Genomic DNA, 24,443 nt, shown 5'->3' with positions numbered 1-24,443 from the left:
GTTGTAAATTACTATGATTATAGGAGAAGTAAATGTCAAAATTTGTGTGTATGTTCTTTGAATGAACATGGGGTGGATTGTAATGGAAATTTTACATTTAGATGTGTTCTTTTACATTTAGGTGTGTGCAACTTGTTAACGTTGAACATTTATTTTTACTCATAAGCATTTAAAGAAATATAATCATATAGGCTTGCAGGGGCAAAATGTTCTGGGTAGCAAAGAGACTATGATTACTCAAAGTGACCTATTGTGTACTTCAAGTGTGAAAAGTATGTGCGCAGCTTTGATGAAAATAGAGATAGGCAAAATGTGTGAAATCGAGCAGCAGCTAATTTCCAGGAAACTTTTGCAGACTTGATATTGTTCTGTCTAGATAGAATTTATGTTAGAAGAGATCTCGAACAAGACGTGTTGCCTTTTAAGGTAAACCAAGGCGATCTTTTGAGACAGACCAGGGTGTGTTAAGAGTATATAAGCTTGGCAAAAAGGAGAAGTCAGCGCCTTCTCATATCAGACTCTGACTGATGTGTGAACAGCCAATTTCTTGCAAGAAATAAAGATCTTTATAACTTTTGAAATCTCCAGCTGTCTTCCAATTATTATTTAAAGTTGAGAAAAGAATTTCCACAACAGAACATATCAAACCTGGAGAAAAACTTTTGAGTTGCTCAAAGACTAAAAAGACATTTTTAAAGAAAAGAAAAGCCAAGAAATCTTTCACCTGCACTCAGTGTGGAAAGAGTTTATCAACCAGACAAAGTCTTGAGATTCACATGAGAGTTCACACTGGAGAGAAGCCATTCACGTGTGATCAGTGTGGGAAAAGCTTCAAACAAAAATCAAATCTTAAGGAACACATGAAGATCCACACCGGACAGAAGCCGTATGCGTGCCAACAATGTGGAAAGAGTTTCTCAACCAATCGTAATCTTGAGCTTCACATGAGGATCCACACCGGAGAGAAGCCGTTCTCATGTGATCAATGTGGAAAAACATTTCTTGGGTCATTAAACCTGAAGACACACCTGACAGTTCATACAAAGGAGAAGCCACATTCATGTTCTGTGTGTGGAAAGAGTTTTTCACGGCTGCAAACTTTACATAGACATGAGAAAATACACACTGGTGTGAGAGAGTACATGTGCTTTGAGTGTGAGAAGACTTTTATTACAGCTGAACATTTAAAACTGCACCAGAGGATCCACACTGGAGAAAAACCTTACAAGTGTTCACACTGTGACAAGAGATTCAGTGTGTCATCAAATCTGAAATCACATGAGAGGATCCACAGCAGAGAGAAGCCGCACACGTGTGATCAGTGTGGAAAGAGTTTCTCTTTTAAAAGTCAGCTGAAGATACACATGAAGATCCATACAGTGGAGAAACCACATCACCACAGTCTGAGATCATGATAAGTAGTTCAACTTTATGTGCTGAGAAACAAAAGCTGTGTCCCAATTCAGAGGCTGCATCCTCCGAAGGCCACATTTGAAAGCCGATTGCGTCACAGCGGTGCGACGAAGGAATTGGGCTACTTTTAAGTTGTTGCCGCAGAAAAAAAAAATCTGCGGGTTGATTTCCCGGGTTGAAATCGTAAGTACGATTTCGGCACTCCAACACTCTCAAAACATCCCTCAGACGCACAAATCCAGTGGAGAATTCAGCCGCCCGATGGAGAAGAGCCGATGGGTTTTTTGAGCTACTTTTGTTGCACAGACCTGGTAACCCTCCTACCGTCTAATTTCTGTGAATCGTTTATTTTTGTATTGCAAGTTGTGACTTGTAAATGTAATAAAGAAATGATTCTGTAATTTTCTTGTCAATGAATTTGTATATTTGATACAAAATAAATTGTTCTATACATTTTTACTTCCAGTACTTTTTACAACTATTTACAAGATAAGTTACATTTAAAATACGAAAATCTAAATTAAATTAACAGTATACATAAAACAGATTGTAAGAAAACATTTTGCTATAGACTGTTATTGAGCTGAGCAGGAGATCCGGGATGAGCTGCACAATAGAGACGCTGGTAAAGCCTCAGCCGGTGGGACATCATCTGGGATCAGTGCATATTTACACTGTCCACCAACAGGTTTGCAGGGCTGACTCAGTCAACGGCTGCCAGTCACTGAGATGTTCTCAGAAAGAGGAGGAATTAAAGAAATTAACTCACGTACTCAAAAATCAAAACATAAAATATTTGAACATATAGCAAAACTGTCCTATGAGCTAAACTCTGCAGGACAGCAGCCCTCCAGGACCCATCCCTGATCTATAAGACATATTTTTAGTGTTTCTATTATATACTGTTCATATTTTTTTAAACAATATCTAAAATCATAATCTAATATCCATGTGTAAAAGTCAGTTCTTCATAAAAAGTACAACATTTGCTGTGTCTGAGATGAGTTGAATAACAATCTAAAGTAGCCTACTTCAAAATGATACTTTAATCCAGAGTAAATGTATGTCGTGTATATATGTATATATTCCACCACTGGTTATTTGGAAAATTAAACTAACAAAATGTATTGTCACATTAACAAATTGTTGCTAGCTGTGTCCCGGGAGTTGTTCAATGACAGCTGTTTTGACGAGCGGCAATACCATATTATATGCCAAGTTATATATAGTTATATATACAGTAGTTATGACTGCCTAAACAAAACAAGGTTAAAAACATCTTGGTTACTAATGTAACCCTCATTCCCTGAAGGAACATAATTGGGACGTAATTGGGATCACTTCAGGAAGCCCTATCATCTTCGAGTGTCTATTATTCCTCACAGCGTAGCAAGACCACGTAAAGTACGTGATTCTTATTAAACTTGGTGTGTTTTATCCAGCTGATGTGGGCGTTGCATGTATTGTCTCAGATCATTTGCGTTTGAATAACGCGCACTCTCCGTGGGCGTGTTCACGTTAAACTTGCTGAGCTATAATGAGAACGACTGACATCTCTCTCTTTTCATACAGATGACATAAACTGAGAATATTTGTTTTATATTGATTTAAAATTTGTAAGACGTGTTTTGTGTAAGAAAGCTTTATGCGGGTAGGCGTAAACATCTTATTAATATGTATGGGTGTTTACACCTGAGAAAAACAAAGACCTCCCCTAATGGCCCTATTAGGAGCTATCAGGCCCTGTCATTCTGAGCAAACTTGCACAAAGAATGAGGAGATTTGTTTGGATTTATTTACAACACAACATAATCCAAAGATACACAACAAATGACAAAAAAGCACATTATGGAAAACAATGATCCTAAGACAGAGACCATTCCTAAAAACATTGTACATACCTTTCATTTCCAAGGTGTTTGATTTTCACTTGATTTACCATGTTCATGTACAGAGACTCAAGTGAATGTTGAAGCAGCAGGACTCAGTTGCATCTGGGCCCTGTTTAAAAAAATTATAATTAAAATATATATAAATATAGCTGCAAGCAGCGATTACGGGCCCCAAGCTGGTGGCACCGCAACCCCGGTGCCTTTAGTTACCTAATGGCACCGGGGTGGCAGTGCCGCCGGCTTTGACCCTTCATCGCAGCTATATATATATATATATATATATATATATATATATATATATATGTGTGTGTGTATATATATATATACACATTGATACATACATACACTAGAAACATACAATTAGAAAGTTGTCGGGCTCGATGAGACCAATAAACGTACTGATTTTTGTAACTGTTGGTAAAACTAACCCCCCCACTTTTGTCAAAAGCATTTTGAAAGTGACACACTTCCTGCTGCCAGTTGGTGGCGCTATAACTTTGACTCACAATAGCTACATCCATCTGATCGGCCTCTTACCACGAACACACTGCTGAAGTTTCATCAAGATCAGTTAATGTATGCAGAAGTTATAACACTTCGTGTTTCTCTTTTCTCGCCATAAATTCGTTTCCTCGCCACGGCCAAACCGTTCGAGATATCAAAAATCCATCTGCAATTTACCATCCTCAATGTCTTGACTTCATGCACACTGAGTTTGATGGGGATGGGATGAATTCTCTGGGAGGAGGACATCAAATTCCACACCAAGCGTTTTCCAAACAACCCATAATAGCCGACTTCCTGTTGGGCTGGCGTAAAACTTGACCAAGGGAAAGTTGTTTGGCCCGATGAGATCTATATGTGTACCGAGTTTCATATTAATTCATGCAAGCGTGTTTGATATATGGACCAAGTTTTCAGACCCCGTTCAAGGGGGCGCTGTTGAGCCCCCCTGCCACGCCCATTTCTGAAACTTTTCACATGTCTACTGGCTAATAAGTGTTATGTGTCTGTCGAGTTTCATCGAATTTCAAGCATGCTAAGAGTCTCAAAAGCATCCGAAAAGAATATTAAAGTTTGATGCATTGCCACGGCAACAGTATCTAAGATATCAAGAATCCTTTCACAGGTCTACAACTACCGTGTACTTACATTATACACATAAAGTTTGAAGTAAATCGGATAAAAATAAGAGGGTGATTTCAAAGCATTTTGAAAGTGACACACTTCCTGCTGCCAGTTGGTGGCGCTATAACTTTGACTCACAATAGTCACATCCATGTGATCGGCCTCTTACAACGAACACACTGCTGAAGTTTCATCAAGATCAGTTAATGTATGCAGAAGTTATAGCACACTTCCTGTGTCCCATTATTCGCCATAAATTTGTTTCCTCGCCATGGCCAAACCGTTCGAGATATCAAAAATCTGTTCGCAAGAATTCATCCTCAATGTCTTGACTTCATTCACACCGAGTTTTGTGGCGATCGGATGAATTCCCTAGGAGGAGTATTTCACATTCCATTGTATGCGTTTTCCAAACAACATATAATAACCGACTTCCTGTTGGGCTGGCGTAAAACTTAGAGCACGAAAGTTGTTCAGCCCGATGAGATCTATATGTGTACTGAGTAGATCTGTGTGTCGTCTGCATGACTGTGGTAAGCAATTTGGTTCTTTCTAATTATTTGGCTCATTGGGAGCTCATACACTCACCTAAAGGATTATTAGGAACACCATACTAATACTGTGTTTGACCCCCTTTCGCCTTCAGAACTGCCTTAATTCTACGTGGCATTGATTCAACAAGGTGCTGAAAGCATTCTTTAGAAATGTTGGCCCATATTGATAGGATAGCATCTTGCAGTTGATGGAGATTTGTGGGATGCACATCCAGGGCACGAAGCTCCCGTTCCACCACATCCCAAAGATGCTCTATTGGGTTGAGATCTGGTGACTGTGGGGGCCATTTTAGTACAGTGAACTCATTGTCATGTTCAAGAAAACAATTTGAAATGATTCAAGCTTTGTGACATGGTGCATTATCCTGCTGGAAGTAGCCATCAGAGGATGGGTACATGGTGGTCATAAAGGGATGGACATGGTCAGAAACAATGCTCAGGTAGGCCGTGGCATTTAAACGATGCCCAATTGGCACTAAGGGGCCTAAAGTGTGCCAAGAAAACATCCCCCACACCATTACACCACCACCACCAGCCTGCACAGTGGTAACAAGGCATGATGGATCCATGTTCTCATTCTGTTTATGCCAAATTCTGACTCTACCATCTGAATGTCTTAGCAGAAATTGAGACTCATCAGACCAGGCAACATTTTTCCAGTCTTCAACTGTCCAATTTTGGAGAGCTCGTGCAAATTGTAGCCTCTTTTTCCTATTTGTAGTGGAGATGAGTGGGGTCCGGTGGGGTCTTCTGCTGTTGTAGCCCATCCGCCTCAAGGTTGTGTGTGTTGTGGCTTCACAAATGCTTTGCTGCATACCTCGGTTGTAACGAGTGGTTATTTCAGTCAAAGTTGCTCTTCTATCAGCTTGAATCAGTCGGCCCATTCTCCTCTGACCTCTAGCATCAACAAGACATTTTCGCCCACAGGACTGCCGCATACTGGATGTTTTTCCCTTTTCACACCATTCTTTGTAAACCCTAGAAATGGTTGTGCGTGAAAATCCCAGTAACTGAGCAGATTGTGAAATACTCAGACCGGCCCGTCTAGCACCAACAACCATGCCATGCTCAAAATGGCTTAAATCACCTTTCTTTCCCATTCTGACATTCAGTTTGGAGTTCAGGAGATTGTCTTGACCAGGACCACACACCTAAATGCATTGAAGCAACTGCCATGTGATTGGTTGATTAGATAATTGCATTAATGAGAAATTGAACAGGTGTTCCTAATAATCCTTTAGGTGAGTGTATATGTGTACTGAGTTTCATGTTATTACATGCAAGCGTGTTTGATGTATGGACCAAGTTTTCGGACACCATTCCAGGGGGCGCTGTCGAGCCCCCCTGCCACGCCCGGGTACCAGCTTTGGTCCGGCCCTGATGGCCGCAGGTTCTGACGTGTGTCCAAAATTTCAAGAGTTTTTGAGCATGTTAAGGGCCCCAAAAGTGGCAAAAAGGCAAAAAAAAAAAAAAAAAAAAATGAAAAAATAAATAAATAATCCTTACGGAAAGAATAGGGCCCAAGCCCTGAAAAGGCGAATTCAGATGGGAATGGCTCGCCAGTCCTCGCAATGCGCAATACAGCAAAAGGCAAGGACAATTCCTCTATGTCAATCTCAATTGCTGAAGCTCAGGATCGGCAGCAGATGAAACATTTACTCACATATACCCAAAAAATAAAAAGAGAAAGAAGGAAGAGAAAAAAAATAAAAACGGCCTTGAAAACACAAAGCCAAGAAAACAACAATCATTAAATCACATTTTTCAAATATTCACAGTCATCATATCTCATTTCAATTTCTAATAAACTATTTAAATTAAAATATGTCTGTCTGATCGATTTTATTCTCTTCGTACACATTAGATTGACACATTAGAAATATATGTACGTGGTTAGCAAGCTAGCACCTCGTGGTAATGAACTTGGTAATGAGAAAAAAAATTAACTTACTTACTTCAAACAAATATATACATTTTCCTTAAACATTAAACACCATTTACACATTCACACTCTACAGCCGTACATAGTGCTTGTTTGTATTCAATGCTTGGTGTAATCTAAGACAATGGGATCCAGTTAATTGCACTGTTAGTTCAATACTTGAGTTCCTGCAAGATCGTTTTGCTTCACGGTTATCTCCTTCCACACAGAAGTTTTATGTTGTTGCCACTGATGCCTTTAACACTGAGGGAAGGAGACTTTTGGCTTCTGTTTTTCCTTTCTTGTTCACGTCCGTCAGGTCTATAAGAAACAATAAATCAAGTGAGATTTCAAATGAGAGACAAACTTGAAATGAAAAGTGAAGCTCAAAGTCAAGATCACTGATGAGTTCAATAGTCATTTCAACCCCATCATATCTGGTCAACAACTGCTGTGCACGATTATGATCTATTTTAATATCATGAAGATGATTTGTGTTATAAATCACTAGTTTGGTCATGAAACTCTAAATGGCGCATACTTGACATGTAATCTTGAAGCAATCACATCATTTCCAACACCTTTCTAACATTAACAGAGGAAGAATCTGGAAGTGTCTCTCGTCTCTGTATTCTTGATAAGCACCAGAGCAAATACAAAAACATGGAACTGCTGTTAGAAAACATGAAAATACTGTTTGACGTTTTATCTTCACCATAATAAGTAATGTCAGAAAGAGAAAGTTGCACACTGCAAAAACTCAAAATCTTGCCAAGTATATTTTTCTAATTTCTAGTCAAAATATCTCATCACACTTAATATAAGACAAAATCACCTAAAGACCAAGATTTAAGTGAGATAAAGGAGCTTGTTTTTAGACAGTCCATCTTGAATATCTTGTTAAGTGAAACTGTCTTGAAAATGTCTTGTTTTGAGTCATATCTCAGATGAAACAAGCTTTTTTGACATGTCATAAGGTTTTTAAGCTGCTGTGTTATTTGTAAAAGATGAATCGTCTTGTTTCAAGAAATAGACTTGACTTGAATTGAGACAACAAATCTGCCTTATTGAAAACTGCATGCAACATGCCCAACTCACAACAATTGAAAACTGCATGCAACATGCCCAACTCACAACAACTCACAATGTAGAGTAGAGTGTGGCTATTTTTCTTACATTTGCATCAAACCATGTCCATGTGATATGTAAAAAAGACTGTGGCAAAAGCTGGAATTATGTTTCCTTCTCTGTTCTGTTGCACTCTGGACATACTGCAAAAGTAATAAGTAAAAATAAATGCTGTCATCAATTACAGTGTTTGTAGTGCTTAAAAAAATACATTGTGCCCAAATACCCACACTCAATACAGACTCAAGAATTGTGTTTAATGGTGTCTGTGAGATCATACTTCAGTGGAATGTACTTGCTATTATTGAATTTTTCATAGTGGTATGGTGTATAATCAACAAGCTTTTAGGCTTCCATGAAAATATTGGCTTGAGCTAGATCGGGAACTTCTACCTCATAAGCTAAATAATGATCATTCCACCCAACTGTGGAGGGAGGTTGGCATTCAAAACAATACACTGACGCATTTAAAATATAAAAGTTTTTTACAAGTGCAAACTCTGGAGTATCATTGATGACATTAGAAATAACCAAAGATTGCATGTATGCTTATTTCCATGTTGCATAATCCACTTTACAGAAACTATATGTTCAACGTGCTCTAGTCCTAAGAAGTCTTTAATCTTTCCTTCTACATAGTGAACATTTTTCACCTCAGAGGCTGGGCCCATGTCAACTTCACTTGAACAAATTGGATGTTTCTCAAGCACATTCTGACTACATTCATGAAGTTGGTTGTGCTTCACAAGAGACTTACAGATATTTTTAAAACTACTTTTCAAAGCCCACTGCTTAAAAAAGCAATGCTTTGACTCAAAGCGCATACACATATGCCTCACTGTAGGACCAAGTGCCTTAATCTGAGAAGGAAGATGGCAGCAAGTAATGCTGTTTAGGTATAATATTTGCATCTGGAAACAGTTGTTTGAAATGTTTTAAATGGTGCTTTATTAAAAGCTTCAGCCTTGAAAGAGTTGAGAGAGCAATTTTGACTATCTCTAACAACTTAAGTAGCATTTGTGTGTAATCATTTTCTCCAAGTTTGTCAATGAGAAATGGCAGGATCTTTAACAAAACCAGCATCTGTCCAGCTGACTGTTTCAATTTATTGTCATTTGATGACAGTGTGTTGACATATATGGGGCAAGGCTTATCCCTTGCATCCACAGGAGAATAAGGGAAGCAAATAATTGCACTGTTGAATGCGTCCATATGCCCTGAAAGCACAAGATGCTTTAAATAAACACATTTGATTTCATATGGGGCAACACCTTCAAGAATGACATGCATGATGGGGTTTGAATGATTTTATCAAAGTGAGGAAATTCTGTTAATTTGCTTCTCCTGTTTATGCCATATGTCATTTTTAGATTGTCTTTCAGAAAGTCAGTATTTGCCTTTTCAATGTCATTACATTGCCTGTTATGACTTGCCATTGTCCTTTTAACAAACAAATCTTCATTAAATTGCTCCTGCATGTCTTCAAAGTTGCATTCGCAGTGCCTGCATATACTGTAGGCAAATCCCACTCCTATCTTAAATCCAGCCACTTCATGCTGAGCTAGAGTGTCTCCGCACACTGACATAAGTGCCCCATAAATTGTCCTCTGTTCGGCCAACGCAGCGCTATCAGTAAGAGGCAAGACCCTTGATGGCAAACTCTGGCTAGAACTCCTGGGAGCATAGAAACTAGAGGAAACGCACAGGTGCATTTTGGGCCATGTGTGCGCATTTTGGACCATGTGTGCGCCATCGCAAAAAAAAATTAAAAATCATGCGATTGCTTTTGTAATCTGAACAGAATAGCGAGGCAGATTTTTCTCTGGGCCCAGGAGAAGTTCCTGTCACTCAGGGCAGTGTACATTCCAGGGCATCTGAATGTGGGAGTGGATTTACTGTCCAGACAGAAATTAGTGATGGGGGAATGGAAATTTCACCTAGAAGTAGTGAAACAGATCTTGACCAGATTTTATGAAGCAGAGGTGGACCTCTTTGCCCTCCATCAGACAGCACCCCCCTGGGTCTGGACGACTCAGAGAGAAGTAGAGGGGACATTGCGCTTATGTTATGTAAATAACAAAAGGGACATTTGTTTTCTACAGTGGGATCAATATGTGCCACGTGTACAATATGTGCCACGTAGCTACTGCCTAATGTATAATTCTCCATTATAGATCTGCAGTTCGTTTTTCAATGGGAGATTTATACAATGACCTCCAGCATCTTCTAGGAGAAGAGTTTGGCCCTGGCACATATCTGTCCACTTTGTTTCACTGCTGTCCTTCAGAACTGATTGATTAGCGACTTTTACACAAGTCAAATACAAACTTTTCTTTGAAGCCTCTTTAAAACCATGTATCTCTGGAGTCTTAAAGGAGAACTCCGGTCAATTTTAACATTGAGCTCATTTTTTTGTACATTTGGAGTGCTGTCAATACAGAGAACAATGACAAAAATCGGTGTTGCCTACACCGAGTTATTCTATTTTTAAAATTTGCACCCTGTTGACTTCAATAGGGCAAGTACTAAACCTGCTTTTAGGCTCTTAACATCCTTGATGTGTCATTACAAGTGCACAGAAAATGTGAGTGATTCCTTCTGAGTGAACACGAGTGAATCTGACTGCAGTAGATGTAAAAGATATGTATAAAAATGATGTTATTTAAGCCAGCGCAAATACCTGTTTACATCCTGTTTTTCGGTTGAGGGTGTCGCGTTTTCAGGTGATACATCATAGATGATGTGCTACTACTGCATTTAAAGCCACACCGTGTAACTTTTCAACCTTCATAATATATTCCCAAGACCCTTGTGATGGTACATTATGGAGCGAATTATGTGCCATAATTTAACAAACAAATCCAGCATTTTGCAAACAAACTCAATCTACTTCGCAAAGGAAAACTCGACTCGCAAACAAACTCGATCCGCTTTGGAAAGGAAATCTCGACTCGCAAACAAACAGAAAGCAATGTGCAAGCACAAAGGTCAGTTTGAGTGAAAATGCAGTGGAAATATGTATTGTGTTTTACAAATATAAATAAATGAGCCAAGATAATACTTCACAAATATAAACAAACCATCCTTCAAATTGCATGTAACCTTTGAACAAATACCAAATCTAGTGCATACAAATGCATATCTGCCTGTTATGATTGTGTGAAACTTCACTTTTTATGAGATCTCTCGGCTCGATTTTCTCACAAATGCGTCCAGGCAGATTTTCTTCTCACAAATGCAGTTGAGCAACTTCCTCTTCTAAAACAGTAGATGACGCTAAACTAGAGGCTAATTTAGCGCTAGTCTCCCAGGAGAAGCCCTGATTTGTAACTTGCCTTTGAGGAAAATGTCCGGTGAACGGGTGTGTTTCTGTCTTATTTGATCTATAATTAACCTTTTTGAGGTTTTCTCTTGCAAAATATTTATTGCATATCAAGACAGAAATCCACATTAGCACTTAGTAGCACTTCACTCTCTCTAGGATCGGGGAATCTATAAGCTTAAAGCTCTGCCATCATGTTGCTTTTTGTCATTTTTTTCTGCATCGGACTCATGCGAAATTACTAAATTAGTGATTATGTCTACACTTGAATGAATCTATTTCTTTCGTTCTCCATAAATGAATGATAACATTTCATTTAATTGAAAGGAGGGTCCCACTTATTTATTTATTTAGTTGGAATTCAGTCAGCTTAACTGTTAATGTAATAAAATAATTAATGAAAAAAAAAATATACAATTGTTTCTTAACTTGCCTGTGACGTAGCCTATGCAGTGCCCAAATTATTATTTTGGACACACAAATGAAACCCGCCGCTCAATTAAATGAAATGTTCTCATTCATTTATGGAGAACGAAAGAAATAGATTCGTTCAAGTGTAGACATAATCACTAATTTAGTAATTTCGCATGAGTCCGATGCAGAAAAAAAATGACAAAAAGCAACATATGATGGCAGAGCTTTAAGCTTATATTCCCTGATCCTAGAGAGAGTGAAGTGCTACTAAGTGCTAATGTGGATTTCTGTCTAGATATGCAATAAACATTTTGCAAGAGAAAACCTCAAAAAGGTTAATTATAGATCAAATAAGACAGAAACACACCCGTTCACCGGACATTTTTCTCAAAGGCAAGTTTCAAATCAGGGCTTCTCCTGGGAGACTAGCGCTAAATTAGCCTCTAGTTTAGCGCCATCTACTGTTTTAGAAGAGGAAGTTGCTCAACTGCATTTGTGAGAAAATCTGCCTGGACGCATTTGTGAGAAAATCTGCCTGGACGCATTTGTGAGAAAATCGAGCCGAGAGATCTCATAAAAAGTGAAGTGTCACACAATCATAACAGACAGATATGCATTTGTATGCACTAGATTTGGTATTTGTTCAAAGGTTACATGCAATTTGAAGGATGGTTTGTTTATATTTGTGAAGTATTATCTTGGCTCATTTATTTATATTTGTAAAACACAATACATATTTCCACTGCATTTTCACTCAAACTGACCTTTGTGCTTGCACATTGCTTTCTGTTTGTTTGCGAGTCGAGATTTCCTTTGCAAAGCAGATCGAGTTTGTTTGCAAAATGCTGGATTTGTTTGTTAAATTATGGCACATAATTCGCTCCATAGTACATCGACTTACAATAGGTTGAATGACACGTCTGCCATAGCCTGACAGGGTCTGTATCGCTTTTACTGGCACTACGTAACTTCGGGGTTCGGGTAGTAACCAGAGCACAAAAAGAACTACAAAATTCGACTGCTTTACGGCATACGTCACTTCCCCCACCACTTCCTCAAATTCGGATGTGAGCGTTTATATACTGTCTATGGACGTGAGATCCAACCAGCATTTGTTTTCGGCTTTCGTGCGTATGTTTTTGTCATGGGGGCTGTTGTGTTTAGACCTGGCCACTTCATGCGTTTTCTCAGATCGGATAGCTATCCGATCATGAAAAAAACAGGTGTAAATGCCCTCCGAAAAGCATTCAAGATGGATTTGAATCCGATCGCTCAAACCACTTCAGGAGGAGATCTGAGACGCATTCCAGACGAAACTGAACAAGTGTAAATGCATATGGTTGTTGAAACCACATATGTAAATTGTATTCCTCCCAAAAATGCTAAAAAATAAATAATAAAAAAAACGTGTGAGAGCGTGTTATAGGCTATATATTATTGCCAGATATGACGACGCGCTGGAACACGCATCACCGCAGATGAGAAGGAAGCTGAGCATCAATTCATCAAGCCAACGTGCAAACTATCGCAAATAAAAGTGAAAGTAAGTCGCAGATGCTTAACACACAATCATCATCATTAAAAGTAAAGAAACTAAATGATCTTACCAGGGCTGTTGCTGCTGCTCTCTCTTATTGCGGTCTTTGATTTTGAAATTTTAGCTGATGATCAATAAAATGCAGCTCATATCTGTTGCTTTCGGTGAAGTGCACTCCATTAAATCTGCATATAGCGCGAGAATTGAAGATCGGATTTAAATCCGTTTCGCAAAAACACATTTATGTGACCAGGTGTAAATAGAATGGTTTTGATAAATCTGATAGCTATCCGATCTGCGGAAACGCACAAAGTGGCCTGTAAATAAATCTCTTATTTGTAAACTTGTTTGCATTCTATGTTGTATGTTGTTGCGCTTGCTTGTAGTATGTCATTTTTTTACATGCTGTTCATTCATCCATTGCTGATAATTAGACCAGTCCAATAATTTCCACATATGTCTAGCTAGCTTTCGATTATCAGAGCTGTTAACAGATAACAAACACTCGTTTACGACAGTGCAAGTATTCCACAGCGACTCTAGGGGTCGCTGTTTGACAAAAACACAATTTCTCCACAGTGTCCCTTTAAGCACTGTATCACACAAGTTGCAACTTACATCTGTGTCATTCTTTTTGGTGAAATGATCCCACACACTACTTTTCTTTGCAGGCTTCATCCTGTCATCTGCCCTGGCTCTAACCTCGAGTGTTTTAGCCTGTAGCCTTTACTTTTCGCAAACCTTGTGAGCGCACGAGCCGCGAACCCAAGCGCTGTGACCTCGCGGCAAATGTTTTTATTGTTTTATTAAGTAGCCTACAAACAGGCGAGTTATGAAAAATTGAGTGAGGGATTTGTTCAATTTACACAAAAAGATCTTGGAAAGAGATGGCTAACTGTAGGCTATAGCGTTTAGTCCACTGTCTATAATAGCCTAATTTAGAGATCACTTTCTTTTTTTAACCGACTACCGACAACTTTGATCGGTTAACGTTGATACGGTCAACCATCGGTCAAACGGTCGTCGGTTAACATCCCTAGTACACACCAAGCGCTTTACAATCACATCAAGTGTCGGCCTCATTCACGACCTGGATGATTCAACAGCAGCCACAGTGAAACAGCGCCAACTATAGGTGGAGAAGAGATATTTGACTGTGACTAACTTACACAGAAGAGATTTTGTTGCTCAGCACATAAAGATGAACTACTTACCGTGATCTCAGACTGTGGTGATGTGGTTTCTCCACTGCATGGATCTTCATGTGTCTCTTCAGGTGACTTTTAGTAGTGAAACACTTTCCGCACTGATCACACGTGTGCGGCTTCTCTCCAGTGTGGATCATCTCATGTGTTTTCAGATGTTGTGACCAAATGAATCTCTTGTCACAGTGTGAACACTTGTAAGGTTTTTCTCCAGTGTGAATTCTCTGGTGCCGTTTTAAATATATCGCTGTAGTAAAAGTCTTCTCACACTCAAAGCACATGTACTCTCTCACACCAGTGTGCATTTTCTGATGTGTTTGTAAATATGTCAGCACTGAAAAACTCTTTCCACATACAGAACATGAATGTGGCTTCTCCTTTGTATGAACTGTCAGGCGTGTATTCAGGTTTGATGCCAAAAGAAACGTCTTGCCACATTGATCACATATGAACAGCTTCTCTCCGGTGTGGATCTTCGTGTGGCGCTCATGATTTTTTTTGTTTGATAAACTTTTTCCACACTGATCACATGAGAACGACTTCTCTCCAGTGTGAACTCGCATGTGAATCTCCCGATTTTGTTTGCTTGTGAAACTCTTCTCACACTGATCACATGAGAACGGCTTCTCTCCGGTGTGAACTGTCATGTGAATCTCAAGATTATGTTTGTTTGCTAAAGTTTTTCCACATTGATCACATGTGAATGGGTTCTCTCCAGTGTGAACACTCATGTGAATCTCAAGCTTATGTTTGGCTGTGAAACTCTTCTCACACTGATCACATGTGAACGGCTTCTCTCCAGTGTGAACTCTCATGTGAATCTCCCAATATTGTTTGGTTGCGAAACTCTTTCCACATTGATTACATGAGAACGACTTCTCTCCCGTGTGAATTCTCATGTGAATCTCCCGATTTTGTTTGGTTGTGAAACTCTTTCCACACTGATCACATGTGAATGGCTTCTCTCCGGTGTGAACTCTCATGTGACGCTCAAGATTATGTTTTTTTGAGAAACTCTTTCCACACTGATTACATGAGAACGGCTTCTCTCCGGTGTGGATCTTCATGTGAATCTCAAGACTATGTTTGGCTGTGAAACTTAAAAATTTATTTTTAGTCTTTGAGCAACTCAAAGGTTTTTCTCCAGGTTTGACATGATGTTCCTCCTTCACTTCACTCAGTTCTTCACTCTCCTCCTTCACTTCACTCAGTTCTTCACTCTCCTCCTTCACTTCACTCGGTTCTTCACTCTCCTCCTTCACTTCACTCGGTTCTTCACTCTCCTCCTTCACTTCACTCAGTTCTTCACTCTCCTCCTTCACTTTCATCAAGTCTGAAATGAAAGAAAAAAAAGTTTAATTGCATTTTCAGTGCATAAAAATCAAAGAGAGAAATATGATTATAAAATGAAAGGGCTTAAACTGAGACCTAAAATATTCCCATCATTTTGATGAGTTTTTATAAATTATGTCCCTGAAAATCTCCAAGAATGAGGAACATAGATTTTCCAAGTATTATTTTTAAAACATTATAGGCACAAATCCCATGTTTCTGTCAAAAGAACTTGTTATCAGAAGAAGCAGTCGAACAACAGGAGAGATCAGCAGTCTGTGAGTGTTTACTTTTCCCAGTAGATTTTAGCGCGGCTGTGTTGCTAGGAAGTGTGTTTTACCGTGTTTTTACTATGGTAAAAACGCACGTGTGACTTTGTTTGTGCGTCGTGACTGGTTAGTTTCGCTTGACTAAACAGGAGGGCGGGACCTAAGCCAGTTAAAGTATTTATTCTAAGAAACTGCTAGTACTTATCAGAAGAAGCAGTCGAACAACAGGAGAGATCAGCAGTCTGTGAGTGTTTACTTTTCCCAGTAGATTTTAGCGCGGCTGTGTTGCTAGGAAGTGTGTTTTACCGTGTTTTTACTATGGTAAAAACGCACGTGTGACTTTGTTTGTGCGTCGTGACTGGTTAGTTTCGCTTGACTAAACAGGAGGGCGGGACCTGCTGTATTCAATAAAGAGGTATTAGGTGTGTATAAAATTGGTTAGTGCACCGCGGCAGCGGTCGCGGCAGCCCTCGTGTGAAGCCCTCATCGTGTTAAGACCGAAGAGTGTAAAGACCAACGACTCTACCTGTGCGACTCCACCGAGCAAGGACACCAACAAGGCACTTGAGTATTAATTTTCCCTATTTATTCCTTTACTTTCTCGTCTACACAACTTTTTCATCTGATCTATTTGTTTGTGACCTTACACTATGTGTTTTCAAATCCCTACTATTACTAACACACGTAAATCAAATGTCACACGTCAGAGGCAGTCCAATCCTAACAACCTGCGTACTTTTCCGGTGTCTTCTAGTACTATATTCTCTTTTCCTATTGGTCTCTGGAATTGCCAGTCCGCTGTAAACAAAGCTGATTTCATTACATCTATTTCTAGTCATTTGGGTCTCAGTCTACTGGCCCTGACTGAGACCTGGATCAGACCAGAGGACACTGCCACACCAGCTGCCCTCTCCACTAAATTCACTTTCTCACACACCCCTCGCCTGACTGGAAGGGGTGGTGGTACTGGTCTGCTCATCTCAAACGATTGGAAATTTGATCATTTACTAACTCTGTGTGACAACAGCTCTTTTGAATCACATTCAATTACTATCACTAGCCCTATTAATATCCATTTTGTAGTTGTATATCGTCCCCCAGGGCAGCTCGGCAGTTTCTTGGAAGAGCTTGATGTGCTACTCTCGTCCTTCCCTGAGGATGGTACTCCTCTCGTTGTTCTTGGAGACTTCAACATCCACCTAGAAAAACCTCAGGCTGCTGATTTCCACACTCTGCTTGCCTCATTTGACCTCAAGCGAGTATCTACTGCAACTACTCACAGATCAGGTAATATATTGGACCTTATCTACACACGCTACTGCTCCACTGACCATACACTGGTCACTCCACTGCACACCTCAGATCACTTCCTCCTCACTCTCAACATCAACCTGCCACGGAACACAACACACACTCCTCCACAGGTCACTTTTCGGCGAAACCTACGCTCACTCTCACCCTCTCGTCTATCCTCTCTGGTCTCATCCACACTTCCTCCACCTGATCAGCTTTCAACACTAGATACTAACAGTGCAACTGATAATCTTTTCTCCACTTTAACATCCTGCTTGGACACCTTCTGCCCCCTTTCCTCCAGGCCAGCCCGCGCCACACCCTCTGCCCCCTGGTTATCTGATGTTCTCCGGGAACATCGTTCGAAACTTAGGGGTGCAGAGAGGAAGTGGCGCAAATCAAAAGATCCTACTGATCTTGGTCTTTATCAGTCCCTCCTCTCTTCCTTCTCTGATAATATCTCTACTGCTAAAATGACTTACTATCACAACAAAATTAACAATTCTTCAGACTCTCGCATGCTTTTCAAAACCTTCTCCTCTCTTCTCAACCCTCCTCCTCCTCCTCCTTCATCAACACTAAATGCTGACGATTTTGCTACATTCTTTATAAATAAAACAACCTCCATCAGCGGCCAATTTAGCAATCCACAAATTGACACACACACTTTTCCAGCTAACACGCACTCTCTACCCTCCTTCTCTCTACTCTCAGAGACAGAAGTCTCCAATCTCCTCCTTTCCAATCGCCCTACCACCTGTCCGCTTGATCCTATTCCCACTAACCTACTTCAAGCCATTTCATCCTCAGTTGTACCCACACTCACACACATCATAAACACCTCTCTTCACACTGGTACCTTTCCCACAGCATTTAAGCAGGCTCGTGTAACCCCACTGCTTAAGAAACCCACTCTAAATCCAGCACATCTGGAGAATTACAGACCAGTATCTCTCCTTCCATTCGTCGCGAAAACACTTGAGCGAGTTGTTTTCAACCAGATCTCTTCCTTCCTTACACAGAACAACCTCTTGGACAACAATCAATCTGGTTTCAAAAGCGGACACTCAACTGAGACGGCCCTGCTCTCAGTAATTGAAGCTCTGAGACTGGCAAGAGCAGCCTCCAAATCCTCAGTTCTCATCCTGCTGGATCTGTCTGCTGCCTTTGACACAGTTAACCACCAGATCCTCCTGTCAATCCTAAAGACGAAGGGCATCTCGGGAACCGCACTCCAATGGTTCAAGTCATACCTCTCAGGTAGGTCCTTTAGGGTTTCGTGGAGGGATGAGGTGTCTAAGACACAACATCTAGCTACTGGAGTGCCTCAGGGCTCAGTGCTTGGACCACTTCTCTTCTCCATCTACATGACATCACTAGGATCTGTGATTCAGAAACATGGTTTTTCCTATCACTGCTACGCTGATGACACACAACTCTACCTCTCATTCCAGCCCGACGATCCGACGGTAGCTGATCGTATCTCAGCCTGCCTGACAGACATTTCTGGCTGGATGAAGGACCACCACCTTCAACTAAACCTTGCGAAGACAGAGCTACTCGTGGTCCCGGCCAACCCAACACTTCACCACAACTTCACCATTAGGGTTGCAAAATTCTGGGAATTTTCAAAGATGGAAACTTTCCATGGGAATTAATGGGAATTTAAGGGAATTAACAGGAATTTATGGGAATAAACAGGAATAAACTGGGAATTTTCAAAGTTGAAGGTTGGATCTTCATAGGGAACTTACATATAGTTGAGGAAAGTATATTTTAACATAATCTTGACTAAAACAAACAGATGCCATTCAAATACACTTGAATATCCATGACATTCCTCAATCACACTGCTTACTGCATGGCTATTGAGACCACACCCCCTACTGGCACTGTGCATGTCTCCATCACATGTACAGAAGCCCAAAGCACAAGACTATTGAAGGCACACATTTGAGCCTGTGGACTAAACAAAGTGAAGTAAGTTTTGATGATATTATGATATAAAATATATTTATTAAATGTTTAAATTGCAAATATCACATACAAATGTATTCATCTAGTAGATAGCAAGCTGATAAGTTAGATGCTAAATAAGATAGCATAACTTTATTTACCACATAAGTAGGGCTGGGCGGTATGACGGTATATATCGTTACCGCGGAAGAAATTGTCAACCGTAACAGATTTTTTTCCGTGTATACCGCGACATGTAAATAAGTAGGCGTGGTTAACTCACGTGCAGCGTGCGTGAGACTGAGACACTGATATTTGTCAAAGAAACATGAAGAAAGACCAAGAGGATCCACAAAAGGAATTACGTTTTCAAAATTAATGTGATATTTTCAGGGGGGGAGGTGCAGAAGTCAACTAGAGCAGTGCAGCACACTGAAAGTTTAGAGACACACATGCTCGCAACGGGGCTTACCTGACAACAAGTTCATATATCAATATTCTAACGAATAGAAATAACCTTAAATAATGTATCTATCCGTCTCTTATGTGTACAGTTACTTTCAGAGTGGACGCACAAGCGGTTGCCGAGGTAATGAATATTTCCAAAATTCCCCAGCTTAACTTCCCATGGAAATTTACCGGAAACTTTCTGGAAATTTACCGGAAATTTTCCACCCCTTTGCAACCCTATTCACCATTCAGCTAGACTCGTCATCCATAACTCCATCTAGATCAGCCAGGAACCTTGGTGTGGTAATTGATGATCAATTGAACTTCACAGACCACATTGCAAGAACTGCCCGGTCATGTAGATTTGCCTTGTACAACATTAGGAGGATCAGACCCTTCCTATCAGAACATGCTACTCAACTCCTTGTCCAAGCGCTTGTTTTATCCAGACTTGACTATTGCAACGCTCTCCTGGCTGGTCTTCCAGCTTGCACAGTCAAACCTCTGCAACTGATCCAGAACGCCGCAGCTAGAGTGGTCTTTAACGAGCCGAAAAGGGCACATGTCACTCCTCTCCTCACAAAACTGCACTGGTTGCCAGTTGCCGCTCGCATCAAATTCAAGTCACTGACGTTTGCCTACAGAACAACCACTGGTTCTGCTCCCTTTTACTTTAACTCTTTACTTCAGACTTATGTGCCTTCCAGGAACTTGCGCTCTGCAAGTGAACGGCGTCTTGTGGTGCCATCTCAAAGAGGCACAAAATCTCTTTCTCGGACCTTTACCATGACTGTTCCCTGCTGGTGGAATGATCTGCCGAACTCAACCAGAGCGGCTGAGTCCATAGCCACTTTTAAGAAACGGCTGAAGACACTTCTTTTTCGACAGCACTTGATCCAGTAATACTAACACTTTCTCTCTACTACTCTATTCTGTTCTATTAAAAAAAAAAAAAAAAAAAAAAAAAAAAAAAAAAAAAAAAAAAAAATGCGTTTATTTAAACTGAGAAGGGTCATAGCACTTGCATTTTGTTGTCCTACTGCTAGTTTAACTGCTTCTATTGTTCTCATTTGTAAGTCGCTTTGGATAAAAGCGTCTGCTAAATGAATAAATGTAAATGTAAATGTAAATTAAAAATATTTGATCAATGACACACTTATCTAATGTAATAAACACATTAAACATACAACTGTGCCATAAAGTTTTCAATTCAAGTGCTGTTTTTCTTTTTCATCTTGACTGTTGTTTATTATAACAGATGACATCATTAACAGCAGGAGATTTAATAGGCTACATACAAAATCTATTTTGAAATGAACAATGTTTTGTAAAAATGGCCAAACCTTTACCAATTGAATGATTGTTTGTTTCTAATTTACTTTAGTCAGGTGTATTTGTAACCTTGTGCTGCTGCAGCTGCTGCGTTGCATTGGTTTGTGTCTGTAAGCTTCGTATCTTTCTGTTTTTAATCATTATTTACTATCATTCCTTGTTATATATACTAAATATAACTTAATCAACATCACACATTAACGTGACATCGCTAGCTTCAATCTAAATCATTATTGCTAGCACAACACGCTACTAATTTGCTAGCCTGTTAGCGTGCCATCCGTGCGCTCTTTATTTTTTTTTTTATTTATTCTCTAGCACCCTCGCGCCTTCCATGCGCTCGTTATTTATTTTTAATTTTATCTTTTCTCTAGCGCCTTTTACGAGTTCATCAAAAAAATGTGGTGAGTATCAATCAACAAACACGGTGAGTCATGTCATCTTCTCCTCTTATTGTCACCTGCACCTCATGTAACATGTATAGCATAGCCTTCTCTGATAGCACAGGTTTTACATGTGATAAATGCAGGGAGATAGTCAGGCTGGCGGAGAAGATTTCAGAACTAGAGACACACATCCCAACTTTAATCAAGGTTAATTGTAAGAGTGCAAGGGCTTTAGACAATGTATTGGATGCGACTAGCTTAGTGAACTCTGCACATTGTTCGGTTCCGGCTGCAGAGCCCGTGCAGCAGGGCAGTTGGGTGACGGTAAGACGCTGTAGTCACGGGACAAAACACCGCTCTTCCGTTACGATTACAACATCAAACAGATTCTCCCCACTCAGTGAAACACCCACTGAGAATCCTGTTGATTGTGCCCTAGTTATTGGCGATTCTATTACACGGAACGTGAAAATAGAGACACCAGCGACCATAGTCACATGTTTGCCGGGAGCCAGAGTGCCTGACATCAAAGCAAATTTAAAAGTGCTGGCTAATGCTTACCGTAGTTTCTCTAAGATTATTATTCAAGTCGTCACTAATGATGTTAAACTCCGCCAGTCGGAGATCACCAAAATTAACATTAAAGAGGTGTGTGAACTTGCAAGTATGATGTCAGGCACTGTAGTTTGCTCTGGCCCCCGTCCTGTTTGCAGGAGTGATGAGATAGTTAGTAGATTGTCCTCACTCAATGGCTGGCTTTCGAGGTTGTGTACGCAAAATATTATCGAATTCATAGACAATTGGAAAAGTTTTTGGGGCAGACCTGACCTGGGATGGTGCTGCTCTTCTCTCTAGTAATATGGCACATAGTCTTAGAGCTCAAACATGACAATCTGGGGCTCAGGTCAGGAAGCAGACAGACTGGCTAAACCGACCGTCTGCTAGCTGTCTCACCTCACCAAGGTCAGATAAATCCCATCACATAGAGCCTCTTTCACCTAGATATCATCATATAGAGACTGTGTCTGTTCCCCGAATTAGGACATACAAAAAACTCCTAAAACCCATTCAAAGACATTTTTTTTATTGTTGTTCAACAAATAAAAAACAGATATAATACGGATGAACAAATGATAAAGCTCGGGTTGCTGAATATTCGACCCCTTACTTTAAAAAGCACTCATTGTTAATGATATGATTACAGACTATAATCTAGATGTGCTGTGTTGACAGAAACCTGGCTAAAACCAGATAATTATATTACTTTAAATGAGTCCACCCCGCAAGATTATTGTTATAAACATGAACCTCGTCTCAAAGGCAAAGGGGGAGGTGTTGCTGTGATTTATAGTAATATCCTCAGAATTACTGAGAAGTCTTGATTTAAATATGTAGGATTGAAAATAATCCAAGATATTTTAAATAAACAAAGATATTTGCTTGACTGTTTTTCTACAAGCACCACTAATAATAATAACTAGAATGTACATTTCCTGAAGAAAATGTGAAGTGGTGCTTGCAGTGGCAAAACTCGCCACTGGGCAGATGCTAACACAATTAACATGTTGTGATACCATGATACCATCCCTCTCTTTCTGCCACAATGACCATTTGGAGTTCCTAAGGCACAGATGGGGCTGATAGTGATCTAGGCTTGCAGGCCAAATCTCTCTCTCTCTCTCTCTCTCTCTCTCTCTCTCTCTCTCTCTCTCTCTCTCTCTCTCTCTCTCTCTCTCTCTCTCTCTCTCTCTCTCTCTCTCTCTCTCTCTCTCTCTCTCTCTCTCTCGTGGTGCATGTTGGGAGTTTGTGGGTGAGAGTGGTGCGGGGTGAGACCTGAGCTGTGTTTTTTTTTTCACAATTACGGGGATTTTGTTTATTCTTTTTTTTCTGCATGGTTTAAAATTAGTTTTTTGACTTAGTTTTTTTCGGTATTGCGCAGGGAGAGATGGCGTCTCATGAGGAGATGCCGTCTTTGTCCTTGCACAATGGCTTTAGGTGTGTGCCCGAGGATGGCGTCACAGTGGAAGACGTGCTTATTTCGGCTGGAGGGGAAGTAGGACACGAGAATATCGTGTCCGCTTCTCGTATGAATAAAGCTGTAGTAGTGTTTTTGAAAGAACAAAATTTTGTCAATCGTTTAATCGAGAATGGTCTCGTTATAAATGAAAACTTTGTTCAGGTTATTCCGTTATACGCTCCGACAGTTAAAATTACGGTATCGAATGTTCCACCTTTCATTCCGGATGAAGCGTTGGAACGGGAATTAGTACGTTTTGGCAAATTTGCCAGTGGTTTTAAAACAATCACTTTAAGCTGTAAACACCCATCTTTGAAACACGTCACATCTTTTAGAAGACAGGTGTTTATGTTTTAAGACTCCCCCGAAAACACGATGGATGTTTCATTCCGAGTACGACACGAAGGCAAAACGTATATGGTGTACGCAAGCACTGGTAGCTTGAGGTGCTTCGATTGCGGCGATTTAGGGCATAAAAAGTTTGCATGCCCTCACAGAGAGCGCGCACCAGAGGATAGGCAAAGGCCTACTGTCTCAGGAGAGGGAGATGCGGTGGATCAGGAGCGCGCTGCTCAAGAGGAACACGCAGGTCCAGCAGAGGTGAGCGTTTCTGGTGCAGCGCCGTCCGCTATTGAAGTACATGATAATGCTGTGACAAATACTAATGTGCATGAAGGTCAGCAAAATGAAAATACTGCAAAGACTGTTCAAAATATCAATGCTGATGAGCAGCAAGATGATGGTGTGGAAATTGCAGGGCCAAGCAGGTGTGAGTCTGTTGGGTCGGTTATAAGAAAGAGAGAGCTGTGTTTGAGTAATGATGGTAGTGCAGTAGATGACGATGCATCTGACGAAAATGTTTCTCTTCTTGATTATGAATGTGACTCCCAAGGA

At 40.3% G+C, this 24,443-nt stretch overlaps 2 protein-coding genes across 6 annotated transcripts in view; one reads left to right on the top strand and one right to left on the bottom strand.

The window, feature by feature from the left end:
* LOC307164298 (uncharacterized protein) overlaps positions 1 to 24,443 on the bottom strand; it is a 138,722-nt gene that overhangs the window by 104,651 nt on the left and 9,628 nt on the right. Inside the window, exons 3-7 of one of the 5 annotated variants that reach the window (XR_013822250.1) lie at positions 14,524 to 15,847; positions 7,089 to 7,229; positions 6,494 to 6,704; positions 3,315 to 3,414; positions 1,152 to 2,137 (exon numbers count right to left, since the gene is read on the bottom strand). Coding sequence is in view for 1 of the 5 variants with exons in the window: in XM_079880953.1 (XP_079737079.1) it covers positions 7,121 to 7,229; positions 14,524 to 15,847 (1,433 nt within the window). In the remaining 4 variants the exon portion in view is untranslated. Of the gene's footprint in view, positions 2,148 to 3,314; positions 3,415 to 6,178; positions 7,230 to 14,523; positions 15,848 to 24,443 lie in introns of those variants that run through there. The other 4 variants (XR_013822252.1, XR_013822249.1, XR_013822251.1 and 1 more) reach the window with 4 other exon arrangements.
* On the top strand, positions 16,636 to 18,986 carry LOC307164311 (uncharacterized protein). The gene is made up of 2 exons (XM_079880988.1): positions 16,636 to 18,668; positions 18,863 to 18,986. The coding sequence occupies exons 1-2, from the start codon at positions 16,766 to 16,768 to the stop codon at positions 18,883 to 18,885; spliced, it is 1,926 nt and encodes a 641-aa protein (XP_079737114.1). The 5' UTR covers positions 16,636 to 16,765; the 3' UTR covers positions 18,886 to 18,986.

The sequence above is a fragment of the Squalius cephalus genome (genome assembly GCF_949319135.1).
Source record: "Squalius cephalus genome assembly, chromosome: 1".
Classification (NCBI taxonomy): domain Eukaryota; kingdom Metazoa; phylum Chordata; class Actinopteri; order Cypriniformes; family Leuciscidae; genus Squalius; species Squalius cephalus.
This window is presented reverse-complemented; position numbering and strand designations above follow the sequence as displayed.

Bases quoted from the DNA above. Each gene is read 5' to 3' on its own strand.
- LOC307164311 (XM_079880988.1), top strand. From the start codon at position 16,766: ATGTGTTTTCAAATCCCTACTATTACTAACACACGTAAATCAAATGTC. The intron at 18,669-18,862 runs GTAGGTCCTTTA...CTCTCATTCCAG, and splicing joins GTTCAAGTCATACCTCTCAG to CCCGACGATCCGACGGTAGC.